This window comes from Vombatus ursinus, unplaced genomic scaffold (genome assembly GCF_900497805.2).
Source record: "Vombatus ursinus unplaced genomic scaffold, bare-nosed wombat genome assembly UNPS02009918.1, whole genome shotgun sequence".
Classification (NCBI taxonomy): domain Eukaryota; kingdom Metazoa; phylum Chordata; class Mammalia; order Diprotodontia; family Vombatidae; genus Vombatus; species Vombatus ursinus.
This window is the reverse complement of record NW_020949696.1, coordinates 6,069,089-6,082,953: the sequence shown is the minus strand read 5'-3', so window position 1 is coordinate 6,082,953 and position 13,865 is coordinate 6,069,089. Positions and strand designations below refer to the sequence as shown.

The following is a 13,865-nucleotide window of genomic DNA, read 5'->3' as shown; positions in this document are numbered from 1 at the left end:
TCATAGTTCAGTCCTCTTCCCACATGACTGCCCTGCTACTCATCTCTTCATCTCTTAGCCACTCATCTCTTCATCCTGCTTTTTAGACAGCTGTTGGACCTCATTCCTTGTCAGTAGAAACCACTCCACATGACCTTTTTGAAGGAGCGGGAGGAAGAATTGGGCTTGGAGCAGGTCTCTTGGTTACGTCAAGTTCTCTGAAGTGAATTTTCCTTTCTGTGCTTGAGCAAATCTATCCACGATCCACTTTGAGCAACGTCAGGCATTACCAGGAGATGGTTTTAAAGACGGACATTGAGGATTATTCCTTTTGCTTTTCTCCCTGCCAGTGGTTGCATGTGGAAGTGTGTTGACTCTCCCATACTTCCCACATTCCCATTGCTTTGGTGACTTGGCTGGAATCGGATGTGGTTATTGAAGCTGATAAAAAGGATGAGAAAATAGATCTTTTCTGTTTGCCACACCTCCTTCTAAAGGAGGTGTACAATAGTTTCCTCTTATCCAGAGGATTGACTGCTAATTCTGGGTGCCAGGTTGGCAATGGAAACTGAAACCCTGGGCCCCTGGTTAACCCAAGGGACAAGGTGACGCAACATGCAAAGCCTTCACCCGTTCTGCCTCCAAGAACTTGTCCCTGGTTTCAGTGGGAGGGGGTCGGCACTAAGAACGAGGGGAATAAAGGGGGAGGTAAGTCTTGATGTCTGCTCTGTCCTTTCTGCTGGTGTGAATAGCTAAAGGGATGAGGGGTGTGTGACAATTTCAGCTTCTAGTGGATAGCTGCCTTGACATTTGCTCACTTTACCACTTAGGCCTTTAGCAACATGAGCCAATGATTTGAATTTGACCTCTTAGTGCCATCTTAAAAAATTAGGGTTTCCATTTTCCATGCAAGTCACCTGTCTACTTTGATTATTAAGAATTATATTTGAAGGCAGTCAAATTATTTCCCCCAGAGTGACTCCTTTTGGTGGGGGAGGCGGTGGGGTGGGGAATATCATTGCTATGACTATGGTCTTGTCAATGTCCCTGTCTTGAATTCAGGTCCATTTTTTGACCAGAGCTCACTGTAATATCTCTTTCCCTTCTCAGCAGGTTACGGACAGGACTTGAGTGGCTTTGGACAGGGTTTCTCAGATCCCAGCCAGCAACCCCCCTCCTACGGAGGACCCTCGGTGCCCGGATCAGGTGGCCCGCCTGCAGGAGGAAGTGGTTTTGGACGAGGACAGAACCATAACGTGCAAGGATTTCACCCTTATAGACGCTAGCCTGGGCTAGAAATCAGGGAATTCTGTCCACAGTGGGATATCTGGTACCAGATGAAACCGGGAATTCCAAGCTTGTGAACTTGTGACAATCACATACTTGATGGAGAACAACTTAATAAACCATTTGGGGGGTGGGCGGGGAGGGGGGAGGGGGCGAATGGCTTTTGAAGGCAAAGCTGTGGGTGTTTGGACTGCAGTTTTTAAATATATTCCTTTCTCTAGCCCATCAGCACAAATAAAACAAAACGTCACTGGTTCAAACTACAGGGTTTTAAAAAAGTCTTCAGCTTTAATTCAGAACTTCAGGTTTCTTTTTTCTTTCTTTTTTTTTCCTTTTTTTTTTAAATGATTCTTCCTGAGCCTTTTGTTTTACCGTATATTGTAAACTTTTATGTTTAAAGAAAAAATATACATTTACAGATTGTGAAATTTTTAAGAGAAATTTTCTACTATGTATGCTGGCTTATTTTTTAATTTAATACAGGGTTTCCGTTAGTACTGGTGGAAGTGAGGGTCAGTTTTAAAGCCCTTACTCCTGGCTTTGGGGGTTGGGGCAGTTTGTCCAGAAACTCTGGGAGTTCAAAGAAGAAATCTACTGAGTTTGGTTGTGGTTTTGCTTTTGCCACCTGACTAACTGTGGTAGCATTGCAGGTGTGTTGATGCTCACAGGGTCACTTAAGAAGGGCACAGGCATTTAGATCTGTGCTTCAAAACTTTTAAATCCGGTTTGTGGATTTCATTGGGGGAGGGGGGGTGATGGAGGCCTTGGTGAGATGTAGATTTTCCTCAGGCGGAAAGTTCTGGTGCATTTTGCACTAACCAGTGATTACCCCTGGTTTGAATAAAGAAAAGTACATTTGGATTAGAAACACAAGTTTGTATTCCATTTTTTCCCCTTGCCCTCCCCCCTAGTAGTGTTGTTCTCAACACACCCACCCATGGTGGATTGTCTAAGCTTGATTTGTTTCTGCTATTTTGGTGCCTGGTGGAGATTAAATGCACAAATAATAATAATAATTTACATTTCTATAGTGCTTTCAGATTTATAAAGTGCTTTCCTCAAAATTGGTCCTGTGAGGTAGGTGATACAAGTTATTAGCCCATTTTGCAGATGAGGAAACTGAGGCTCTGGTTAAATGACTTGTCCAGGGTCATATGGCTAGTTATTGTCAGCTGGAATCCTGGACATAGGATCGTAGGTTAGAGCTGGAAGGGACCTTAGAGGTCATGTAGTCGGATCCTCTCATTTTAAATTTTAGGTATTTTTAAATTCTCAATCTAACAAATAGCAAAAATTAAAAATTAATAAATCCCCATGCAAAGTAGGAGAAAAGGATGCTATGGGAAGCTGTGAGTCTCTACTTGTTACAGCTGTTCTTGGGGGTTTTTTAAGCATACAATAAATTCAACATAGTACTTTAAAAACTGCCCTGCTTGTCTGTCCAACCCCTTCATTTTACATGTGAGGAAACTGAGGCCTAAAGAAGTTCAGTAACTTTTCCAAGGTCACTGGATCTCAGAGCTTTGACTCCAAATCGAAGGATCCGCTCCATCCTGCTGCCTCCCAAACACTGCACAGCATCACTTGGTGCAGCAGGTGCCTTCGTGTGTCCCAGTAGTGACTGGTAGAGTCTGCCAGTTGTCTTGAAGAGCACTTTAAAAGTTGGCTTCACCTTGGAACTTAGTTGTGGAATCCTGAAGGCTGTGGTGTCCGCCAGAGGCTTCTCACCTGAGGTTACTTAAGAGCCATCCGAATGTGGGCTAGGCCCCTTTCCCTTCTGTGGGCACCTGTTTCCTCACCTATAAAATTAAACTAGATGATCACAGAGATTCCTTCCAACTCTGCCTAGCAAGATCTCTTGGTGGGGGAGGGGGCCAGGAGCACCCCTTGGAATTAGGCAAAGTTTGGGTGGGGTTGTTGGGTGTTGGTGACTTGATCTGGGTTTTGGCTGCTTAGGAGGGCTGGGAGAAGAAATGGTTATTTCTTGAGAGTCCAGCATACAGCATTCAGATTTCTCTGAATATTTAATAGCCTGGCAGCAGTTTGCTGTATACAACGCAGTTTCATCTGCCACATTTCACCAAGTGCATGGAATGTAAGAAGACGCCTAACTAGCAGAAGGGTGTACCATAACATAACTTTGTGTTCAGTTGACCAATCCCATCTCATCAAAGGAGGAAGAGTCTGAATTACTTTTTCTCATTGGATTTGGATCTAATTTGAGACCTTACGATGCAACTCAGGTTTTTCTTAATATTCTGTTGGGGATCCAGGAAACGGTCATCTGAAATTGCAGTTATACCAGTGATGAGGTAGTGGAATGAGTTTTGAGACCTGGGTTCTAATCCTGCCTCACTAATTCACAGAGTACACATGGGCAATTCACTTAGTCTTCCTGTCATTTGTAAAATGAAGGGGTTGGATTAAGGTGACCTCCAAGACCTTCCCTGCAAGCTCTAAGATAAATGATTTTACAGTGGCCCCACACATTTGCTGGCACTAATCCTTGTACCACCCCCCATCACAAGCTTATTAGAACAGCATCTGCCCTCCAGCAGGCCTGGAGTCATCCAGGCTGAGGCAGCTGGTGGGGATTGAGGTTCTGTGCTGGGGGATGTGTCATTGCAATTGAACGCATGGGGCTGGTGCCAGTGGTGAGCCTGTCATTGTAGGGGGACCTGCCCTGGGGAGCTACAGGAAAACTTGGCATCCTGAGCATCTTGATTGAGTGGCAGCCCCTCCAGGGAACATAGGATGCTGGGATTTCAGAGCCTGATTATCGTTGCTCTGTGGGCATTGAAAGAAAAAGCATCTGCTATTGGTAGGTGGCAAAAGTGGGGTGAGAAGCACTGGTTTTAAGTAGCAGCTCCTTAGGGAAGGCCAGTCCAAACAACATCTTGCAACGAAAAACTCAACGTTGGAGTTTGTGAACCTCATGAGTTTGTCAGTTGTAAGTTTTTTGGCCCCAGACGTGGGTGGTGAATTGGAGGCTGCATTTTTGTACCTCAAGGAAATGGTCTGCCACTGCACAAATGACAACTGTCCTGAGTCAGGGAAATCTGGCTTTGTGTGTCAAGTGTGTTGAAAGCCAGCTGGGCAAACCACTAAACTTCAAGTCCAAACAGGTGTCGTTCTGCATCTGCAGGAGTCTCCTCACCTCAAAGATCCTTCGCTAATGAAATCCCAGGTCAAAATTTGCCCTTTCCCTCTCCGTCCTCCCCCCACCCCCCCATAAAAAAATACCCAAACTAATCTTGTCCCATGCTTTGGAGTCTAAAACACCAGAGGCTTGGGAGTCTTTCCATTTGTGAAATGGGATAGACAACCTAAGCCTACCTTGAGTTACAATCACTCAATATTTGCTATGTACTCACTGAAAGAGATTATATTTAGAGCAGACAGGCTTCTTTTTGTTATGGGACTAACGGGATAAGATAATAATACCTTGATGAGTTTGTATTGTAGCCTGTCTATTCTGCCTTCTCCTGAGCTGCTTATCCACATCCCCACCCAACATGCTAAGGCTGTCCTCTCTAGGCCTTTTAATGCTTTGTATACCAGGGCATTATGTCTCTTTTTCTCCTTGACTTTTAAGATGTTACATATATTTTTGTCCTCCCTTATACCACGTGAAGTCATTGTTAGTAATGTGTGTGTGTGTGTGTGGTTTTTTTTTGAGGTAGAGAGGATTAAGTGCGCAAGGTCACACAGCTAGTAAATGTCAAGTGTCTGAGGTCGGATTTGAACTCAGGTCCTGATTCCAAGGCTGGAGCTCTATCCACTGTGACACCTAACTACCTTCAAATTCTATGATTCTTAATAGAACAGAACTTTTGTAGGTGGACAGAGCCTAGCCATCTCCTCTTCCAGAATGCTGATAGTGGAAAGGATCCCAGAGATAATCTATTCCAAGCAGCCATCTAGTGGGAATTAGCCTTCAACCTTCTTTAACATCTCATTGCAAGCATCACAAGCCCCCTCCTATTGTATCTTGACGTTACCTCTACACTTTCTCACCCGGCCAAAAAAAAAAAAAAATGCAGGCGACCTTGGGAGGGAAGAAGGAATGGAACTGGTTTGTCTTCATGACGTTTCCCCTCCCTTTTGGATTCAAGCCATTTCTACCTGCTCATTCACCTCAGACTGGCCTCTTGGTGAAGTAACACATGAAAAGGCTTTGAAAAATTAATCACTGGTACTACAATTTCTAACAAGTTTTAACTTGATTCCACGAACCAATCAACATGAAAGCACCCATTTTTCATCTGTAGTGCAGTTTAGTATCCAGAAAGTAAATTATCCAAGGGCAGCTCACCTTTTAGACCACAGACTTTATATGATTCAGTAGAGGGACTTGAAATAATTTGTTTAAAAAAAACAAAAACAAACCAGCACGACATCTGTGCCCAGACTTGGACTGACACTTGAGAGAACAGTGCTTTCTAAAGTAGCCTCAGATGTGGGTTCTGGGCTGTGACCCCTCCTTTGATGCTCTGGGAAGCTGTGAGTTGTGACTGGCAGACTGCCTCATGCTAGGTTTTTTTGGTTTTTCGCTCTGTCAGCCTGATTTGGGTAGTGGCTTTTCATGTTCCTCCTTAGAGATCAGCTGCTGCTTCTTGGTATAAGTCATCTACCTAATCCTGCCCTCCCCCCAAGAGAGGGGCCACTACCTCTGAGATGAGTCACAGAATGGAACTGGGCAAATGTGGCCCTCGGCTGTTTGTTTATCCAGTGCCAAATATGTGCACAGATGGCCTTGTGCTAAGTCGATGCTGAGGAAACATGAAGTCTGGCTCACGGGATAATAGCCTCCTTGGGGGAGAGAACACATACCTAAGAAGGGAGCTAACAGTACTTTGCACCATATGCTAAAATTTCCAGATGAGTGGCATGCCAGGCAAGGTAAACTTGAAAGTTCTATACAAATGTGAATTATTATTAGGCAGCTGCCTACGGCACAACACAGGAAATCTTTTCGTATAAAATTTTATAAAATGCACGTATTTGGTAATGCCAGTAAACCTTTTCCACCACCCTGTGGGTATTTTGTGATGTCAGATGGCATTTGTTTAAGTGAAGGTTCAGAGCCTAAGGTAGGATGGTTAACACACAAGAGGCACAATTTTCAAGCCTTCCCCAGGCTAGACTGAGGCCTTGTGCTTTCTTTAGAGAATTGCTCTCAGAATGTCAGAGTAGGCAGTAACTTCAGAACACAGAGTATCACAACTGGAAGGAGGAACTCCAGGTCAGCATCTCCTCCCCATCTGTAAAAAGAGAGCTGGACTAGATGACCAACCTCCAAGGTCCTTTCCAGCTCTCAAATCCAGGAATCTAGACAGTATAACTTAGAAAAGGATGAATCAGCTGGGAGGGAACTAGGCCAAGCTGCTCATAGACATGGGAAACTGACACCCAGCGAGGCAACATGAGGGTCTCTTGTGCACAGAGTTAGTGACAGGATGAGAGGCCCCTGGTGTCCTTTTCAGGCCAGGACTTTTTTTCTCCTACCACAACACTGCAGAGTCCATGAATAGGAAAACCTAGGCTTAGCTTCTCTATTCCCCCTCAATTCACAAGGGAATTATGGGGAGAGGAAGAATGATTAGAGAGATCACCTTGGCAGGGCTCCAGTTTCCAGGTCCCAAAGGGCAAGTTTTGAGGATAGAGGTGAGGAAACAACTGAGCACCCCACCAATCACCAATATGTCTTCCTTCCCACCCCCCAGCCATGAACTTGGAATTTGGAAACCTGGATTCTGTTGCCAATTTTTTGGGGGGCTAGGCAATGGGGTTAAGTGACTTGCCCAGGGTCACACAGCTAGTAAGCGTTATGTGTCTGAGGTTGGATTTGAACTCAGGGCCTCCTGACTCCAGGGCCAGTGCTGTATCCACTGAGCCACCTAGCTGCCCCCTCTGTTCCCAATTCTTGACATTCATTGGCCAAGTTATTTCCAATTGCTGAACGGGTTTCCTACCTGTAAAACAGAGTTGAAAGTGGTACAGTGCATTAAAGTACTAGCTCTGGAGTCAGGAGGACCTGAGTTCAAATCTACCCTTAGACACTTAGTAGTTGTGTGAGTAGCTGTGTGACCCTGGGTAAGTCACTTAACTCTGATTGCCTTAAAAAAACCAAACGGCTGAATTAGGTCAGGAGTTCACCTTCTTTGTGTCATGGACCCCCTTAGTGACCTGGTGAAACCTATGGGCAAGCCCCTTCTCAACAATCATATTTTTCTAGGTGCCTAGTAGCCAACTACATTGAAATAATTATCAAAAGGTTAAAAAAAAAAAGTTCACCTGCCCCAGATTAAGAGCCCTTGGACTTCCTAGCAAGGATCTTTTCAGCTCTGACAATCTAATTCTGGGAGATTAGGTTATGAGAGGCTAGTCTGGTCTCTTGATGCCCAGGTCAGGGACCACCCAAAGGCACAGGTTCTAATCAGAACCACCTGGCTCCCTCCCCCGGGGCCTGCTTGTTCGCGGGCTGCAGCCTCCTGAGGAAGGAAGGCACCCTGGAGACTCTGTATCCCCTCTTTCCTGGGGCTGCCGACCCCCTGGAGAGACTGACACACACATGCTCCTTTCCTTCACCACTTGCCTTTGCAAACCCGGCAGCAGCAGGAGATGATGAGAGGGAGAGAGAACCCAGGTGACCTGAGTTCGCGTCCCAGCTCTGAGCAGCACAATCAAGGCGCCTATCTGTCTAAGGCTGGGGCTGGCATGGGCTCGTGGAACACGGAACGTCAGAGCCAGGAAGGTCACGGAACAGGCACTATCAGACCTGGAGGGAGGGGGCAGATGGAAAGGAACATTGAACATGGACTCTCATACCTGGGGTGGGGGGGTGGGAGAACCAGAATGGGAAGGACCTTAGAACCCAGAACCCTGGGAGGGACTTTAGACGTCCCCTGTGTGTACAGCTCGGCCATCGGAAAAGACTTGGTTGGGACGAGTTAGGGCTTATCTCCTCAGGTGCTTGATCTTCGAGGTTTTATACGTGCAGCCCTAAGTGTCTGGGGCAGGATTCGAACTGGCTTTTCAGCCCACCGAACCCGCAGCCTCCAGTGCCGTCTCCCGCCCCTCCGCGTCTGTCTTATATAGCCCTAAGCACACGCCCGCTGCACGCTGGAAGAACCCAACGCTCTATGTTCTGCTTTGCGCCTTCTGGCCAGAAGAGGGCGCGCGCGCGCAGCTCACGAAGGGGGCGGGGCTGCGTGCAGCGCGTGCGGTGTCGGTACGCGCTGGCGTGGGGTGTCGACGCGCGATATCTGCGCCTGCGCAATCGGGAGCGGTCTTTTCCTGACAGCAGACAAGATGGTAGGTGCTGGCGCTGAAAGGCCCGGGGAGACCGGGCGGGTGTTTTGTATCCATCCCCATCCACAGTTGGGGTGTCCCGGTCGGGCTAGGAGACCTCGGTTCCCCTAGGAGGGCCCCTGGGCTTCTTAGCCGCCGTATATTGAGGAGCGGTGAGGGTCGGTAGGAGGCCCCGTGGGGTCCCGGGTCCCAGGGCACGGCGTTGTCGCGGCGCGAGGCTTTGCTCGGCGCGGTCCTGGTATTTGCAAGGAGCGGGGGCTGGGGAGAGGAGCGGCCCCGGGCTACGTGCCCCCGGGGACCCTTCCCAGTCCCGGGGTACGTCCCATTGGGGCCGCGGGCGGGGAGTCTCACCGGGATCCCCGGTTCTTAACAGGCGGAAGTGGAGCAGAAGAAGAAGCGAACCTTCCGGAAATTCACCTACCGCGGCGTGGACCTGGATCAGCTGCTGGACATGTCCTAGTAAGGAGCATGACCCCCACCCTAGGCCCTCCCAGGCCTGCAAGTTCTAGAGGGCAGCTTGGGAGGGTCGTCCCGAGGCTGGGGCCAAAGCCTCCCCTCCCCCTCAGCCCCCTGCCCGCTATTGCTCGATCTCCGTCTAGACGACCCGCGTTCTTGGGGTCCTCGGCCCCAACGAGGCCTTGCACGAGTCCGGCATGGTCGAGCACACCTCGCGGTTTGGAAGGCTGCTTCTGACTGTAATTGGGCCAGGCACCCTCTCTGGGCCTTAGGGTGAGCTGTAGATACTCACCAGGGGCAACTAGTTGGGTACAGTCAGTGCTAAAGTCCTTTCCCCCCTCCCCAAAGAATGCTCTCCAGTGGCTCGGCCAGGGTTGAGAAGACCAGGGGAAGAGGTAGATTAGATAGAAAGAAATGTGAAGGGCTGGAGCTTTCTCTGAGCCCTCTTCCTCTAAATAATGCATTTGGCAGAATGGAAGGTTTGGTAGCCCAGTGATCGGCCCCTAACCTCTGCTTTCACTGCTCTTAGGGCCTCTCTTTGTCCAGATTTGGATTTGCCCTTTTGGAGAAAAGGGTGATTTTTGTCCTAAGCCAGTAGGACAGTGGGATTTGGTCTGGAAGTTTTGGGTTTCATTTAACAAGCTTAATTGTATTTCCCCACCTCACTTTGGATTTGCCTAGCCCCCATCTTTCCCTCACATTGAACCTTTGGTCAAGTGCACAGAAAGAGCCCTGCCTGCCCTGGAGTCAGGGGGGCAGAGTTCTAGCCCCAGCCTGGCCCTGTAGTCCTGGGAAGGCGCTTTCCTCTTTTTGTCCTCATTTCCTCAGTGAAATGTAGGATTTGGACTGTTGATCTGTGTGGTCTCTTTAGCTCTAACCTCCCGAGGTTGCTTCCCTGGCTTTTTCTTAGCAAGTATTTACCAAACCCTTGAGGGTAGGGGGTGTCCTGGAAATCTTGGAAATCTTGGAAAAGATGTTCCTCATCTCATTGGGCTAGTTTCTTCCATATGATCCTTATGCCCTGGGCGATTTAAACTAAATTTTGAAATGATTTTTGAGAGTTTAGTGTGTGGCTGAGGAAGGAGAGAAAAGCCTTCTGAGTTACGGTGCTTTTAAGGTTTTCTTCAAGCACTTTGCATGTATGTGTGTTCCTTGAAATAACCTTATGAATAAGGTGGAGGTGCTATTATTCCAATTTTACCGATGAGAAAAAAGAGAAAGTGGATTTGTCCAGTGTCATGTAACTATTAGGTGTCTGAGGCAGGATTGTAACAGCTTTCTGGTTCCAAGTCCAGCACTATAAATGGTGCCATCTAGTTGTGCTCTTAAATTGTCCTGTTCTTTCCACCCCCCAAAAGAAAAATAAAGTAGACCCTGTTTACATTCCCAGCCTTTGAGCATCCATCAGTTTTTCCTCGATAGCCTGGGTAGGTCCTGCTAACTTGTGTCTCTTCTCCCAATCTCCTGCAGTGAACAGCTCATGCAGTTGTACAGTGCTCGACAGCGGCGGCGACTGAACAGGGGTCTGCGGCGCAAACAGCATTCCCTCCTGAAGCGCCTGAGGAAGGCCAAGAAGGAGGCACCCCCCATGGAAAAACCCGAGGTTGTAAAGACACACCTTCGGGACATGATCATTCTGCCAGAGATGGTGGGAAGTATGGTGGGTGTCTATAACGGCAAGACCTTCAATCAGGTAGAAATTAAGGTAAGCACTGGCAGGCATCGCACCTTCGTAGCTCTTCTGGTAGCTGGAGGACGTTAGGACTCTACTGATGAAAACAGTAAAATGCTCCTGGAGGGGAAAAAAGAGGATTTGAAGTCAGGCACCTGGTTGTCAGTTCCTAGCCCCAATTGTTCACATATATGACCTTAAACATGTCAGAGATTTAGAGGCAGAAGGGACCTTGGAGGTGGGGTTGAATCCATTCCCTCATTGTTCAGATAAGAACAGATGACTTACCTAGGGTCATAACTGCTAGCAAGTATCTGAGAAAATGCCAGTAAATGTTAAGTACCTACTGTGTGCCGGGCACTGTTATGTGCCAGATAAATATGGATGCCCAGGTGTTCTTTACTCTTGTACAGTACTAACCATTATACTATACTGCCTCTCAGGTCATCATTTCTGAGCCTTAGTTTTCTCAGTTGAGATGACACTCGAGTCAGGTGCTCGAAGGCCAGCTTCTCAGCTGCCTTTGTGAGTGCATCACAAAGTGCTTTGGCCGTGGAACACTTGGGATTTCAAAGACACTGCTAAGGGTTGGTCTGGGGAGGAGACAGCAGCCTCGTGATGAAGAGGTCAGGGGCCATACAGAGCAGGACAGGAAATGGTTTCAGTCAAGTTGACAAGCATACGCTCAAATTATGAGGGTTTATTTTAGAGAACTAAACTTGGATGCAAGGCCCTGGGCTTGAGTGCCGGCCTGGCTGCCTGCTGTTTGTGACTTGGTACAACAATAACAATAACTTGCATTGTAGAGCATTTTTCCAGGTGAGGAGGAGGCTCGGTAATTTAAGTCACAAATGGTAGCTCCAAGATTGGAGTCCGGCGTCTCTAGACTCCACATCCCATGTTCTTTAATGTGCTCCACAAGTCACAACTTCTTTGTGGTGCACCACAGCTTTTTCAGCTATAAAATGAAAGGGCCAGATAAGTGGGCTTTCTGTCCCTTCAGCTATAAATCTTTGGCGGCCATTGTTCTTAGATTTTTCTTTGGCCTTTGTGATAAGAGGTGGTAACCTTGGGCAGAGTAAGGTGCCTTCCCACTTTGGTAGGAGCTTGCTTGTAAACCATGAGCCATCCATCTTGTCCTGCAGCCCGAGATGATTGGACACTACCTGGGCGAATTCTCCATCACCTACAAGCCTGTGAAACACGGCCGGCCGGGTATTGGAGCCACCCACTCCTCTCGTTTCATCCCTCTCAAGTAACCCGGATCCTCACAATAAAAATAAGAAGCTTCTTAGTGAATGTGCAGTATTTTCTGGCGCCTGACCTGTGTAGGGTGGGAGGCTGTGACCCTGAGAGGAGTTGGTTTTGTGGGGAGAAGTTGCTGCAGAGTTACCCATTGCATCCCTCCTTGTCCATGACCCACTTTCCCAGCTTTGATTCTGTTTGTATAATCTCCCAGGCTATGTTGGCTTCAAGGCCTGTCCCCTAGAGATTAGTCTAGTTGAAGGCAGCATTTCCCCTTCTCTAATCAGCCCCACGGGGATGCCCAAGATAGCAGCTGTTGGGTTAATTATTCATCTTCATTAATTCACAGGGCTGAACTGTGATTTTCTGTGATTCTGCCAACCTAATATCTGCTGGTGACTTGAGGGAGGGCCTACTTGGGGAGAGCAGAGGTAGAAATGGACCTTTCTTGAGGTTATTAACTAGAAGGTAAGTGGGCTTGGGTGTAGGCCAAAGTGAGTTCTGCTTTTGGTCATAGCCATTTGGTAGGATCAGGTGTCTGGAAACCTTATCTCAAGGTGATAGAGAAAGAGTAGACCTGGTTAAGAATGTTTGTTTGAATTTAACCTGCTTCCTCGATCCCAAATATCGCACTTACTCTTCATGAAACTGGAAACAGCCACCTAGACCTCATTGAAGAGTTTACTATCCAATCAGTGTTTAAAGACTATAAACAGTACCACATCTCTGGATCCACAAACATGTTCTTTATGCTAGGTAGACACTGCTAAATTGCTGCTGGGAAATAGTGAAAGAGGCCTTCGTCTCAAGCATCTTGCCTTCCCAGGAAGGCCATGTGCAGATACATATAATTCTGCAAAAGAGGGCACTAGCAATGGGGGCAAACAAGAAAGGTTTCTTGTGGAAGAGGGTTATTGAGCTGAGTCCTCGAGGAAGCCGAGGTGACCAGGCTGTGACCAAAGATGGCCGCCATCCAATATGGAAATGGGATTGTAGTGGTCTGAAATAATAAGGCTGGGGCTCCAAGTGCATGCAGGGGAATGATAGATTAGAAGGTAAGGTAGGAAGGGGCCCAATTGAGAGACCCAGAGAAACCATTGGAATAGTCTTACAGGCAAGAGCAGTTGACTATCTTTGGTGTAGGCTTTGGGTGTCTGGGGAGACCCAGAAGAGAAAAAAAGAACGGCTGATTTTAAAGTTGGCTTACATCTATTTACATCTATTTATCCAATCCTCCTCGCAACCCTGGGGGTGAAGTACTTGTAGCTGAGGCTCAGTCGGCCAGAGTTGAAAGGAAGGACTTTTTTTTGTTAGTGGTGAAGCAATCAGGGTCAAGTGACTTGCCCAGGGTCACACAGCTATTATGTGTCAAGTGTCTGAGACCAGATTTGAACTCTGGAGCTCTATCCACTAAGCCACGTAGCTGCCCCAAGAACTTGAATCTGAGGTAGGATTCTAACTCCTCTCTTCCCAAGTACTAGGTCCAGCACTATTAACTGACTAGCTATAAAGGGTAGGGGAGAACTGTTTAATTGAGAACCCAAGTGACTGGAAGGATGGTGGGAATAGGGAAGTTTGAAAGATGGATGGATTTGGGGAGAAAAATTAGCCCTGTTGGTTGAAGAAAAACTACTACAACCGATAGTTTCTGGCTTATAGAGTCATGTTCATACTGACATCTTCCCAAGCCTTTGTCTGTCCTACAAGATAATTTAACTTTTATGGGAATCGTGAGCCTAGGAAAAGGTAGGGTTAAATCATTGGATTAAACCTCACCCTTCATCTGATAGGACCTTAGTTCCTTCTTGGTCCCCTCTTGTTCCCCCGTGTAACTTGGAGGGGCCTAGTGAGTAATGCCATAATCCCCTCCCAGTGAGGGGGAAAGGGTTCTCCCCTTGTAACTCCCCTCCTG

General features: G+C 47.4%; 2 protein-coding genes across 8 annotated transcripts in view; both read left to right on the top strand.

Annotated features, from left to right (window-relative positions):
* DAZAP1 (DAZ associated protein 1) overlaps nucleotides 1–2,134 on the top strand; it is a 41,194-nt gene extending 39,060 nt beyond the window's left edge. For 3 of the 7 annotated variants that reach the window (XM_027853040.1, XM_027853037.1, XM_027853044.1), the window contains one exon: nucleotides 1,090–2,134. In XM_027853040.1, coding sequence (XP_027708841.1) covers nucleotides 1,090–1,265 — 176 coding nt within the window. In that variant the 3' untranslated portion in view covers nucleotides 1,266–2,134. The remainder of the gene's footprint in view (nucleotides 1–1,089) is intronic. The other 4 variants (XM_027853041.1, XM_027853039.1, XM_027853043.1 and 1 more) reach the window with 3 other exon arrangements.
* Nucleotides 2,135–8,505: 6,371 nt separating this feature from the next.
* Nucleotides 8,506–12,007, top strand: RPS15 (ribosomal protein S15). Its single transcript, XM_027853307.1, has 4 exons — nucleotides 8,506–8,583; nucleotides 8,954–9,039; nucleotides 10,507–10,741; nucleotides 11,854–12,007. The coding sequence occupies exons 1-4, from the start codon at nucleotides 8,581–8,583 to the stop codon at nucleotides 11,965–11,967; spliced, it is 438 nt and encodes a 145-aa protein (XP_027709108.1). The 5' UTR covers nucleotides 8,506–8,580; the 3' UTR covers nucleotides 11,968–12,007.
* The last annotated feature ends 1,858 nt before the right edge of the window (nucleotides 12,008–13,865 follow it).

Excerpts from the sequence above, each read along its gene's own strand:
- RPS15 (XM_027853307.1), top strand. Across the intron at positions 9,040-10,506 it reads CAGCTGCTGGACATGTCCTA|TGAACAGCTCATGCAGTTGT; the intron begins GTAAGGAGCATG and ends AATCTCCTGCAG. Across the intron at positions 10,742-11,853 it reads TCAATCAGGTAGAAATTAAG|CCCGAGATGATTGGACACTA; the intron begins GTAAGCACTGGC and ends CTTGTCCTGCAG.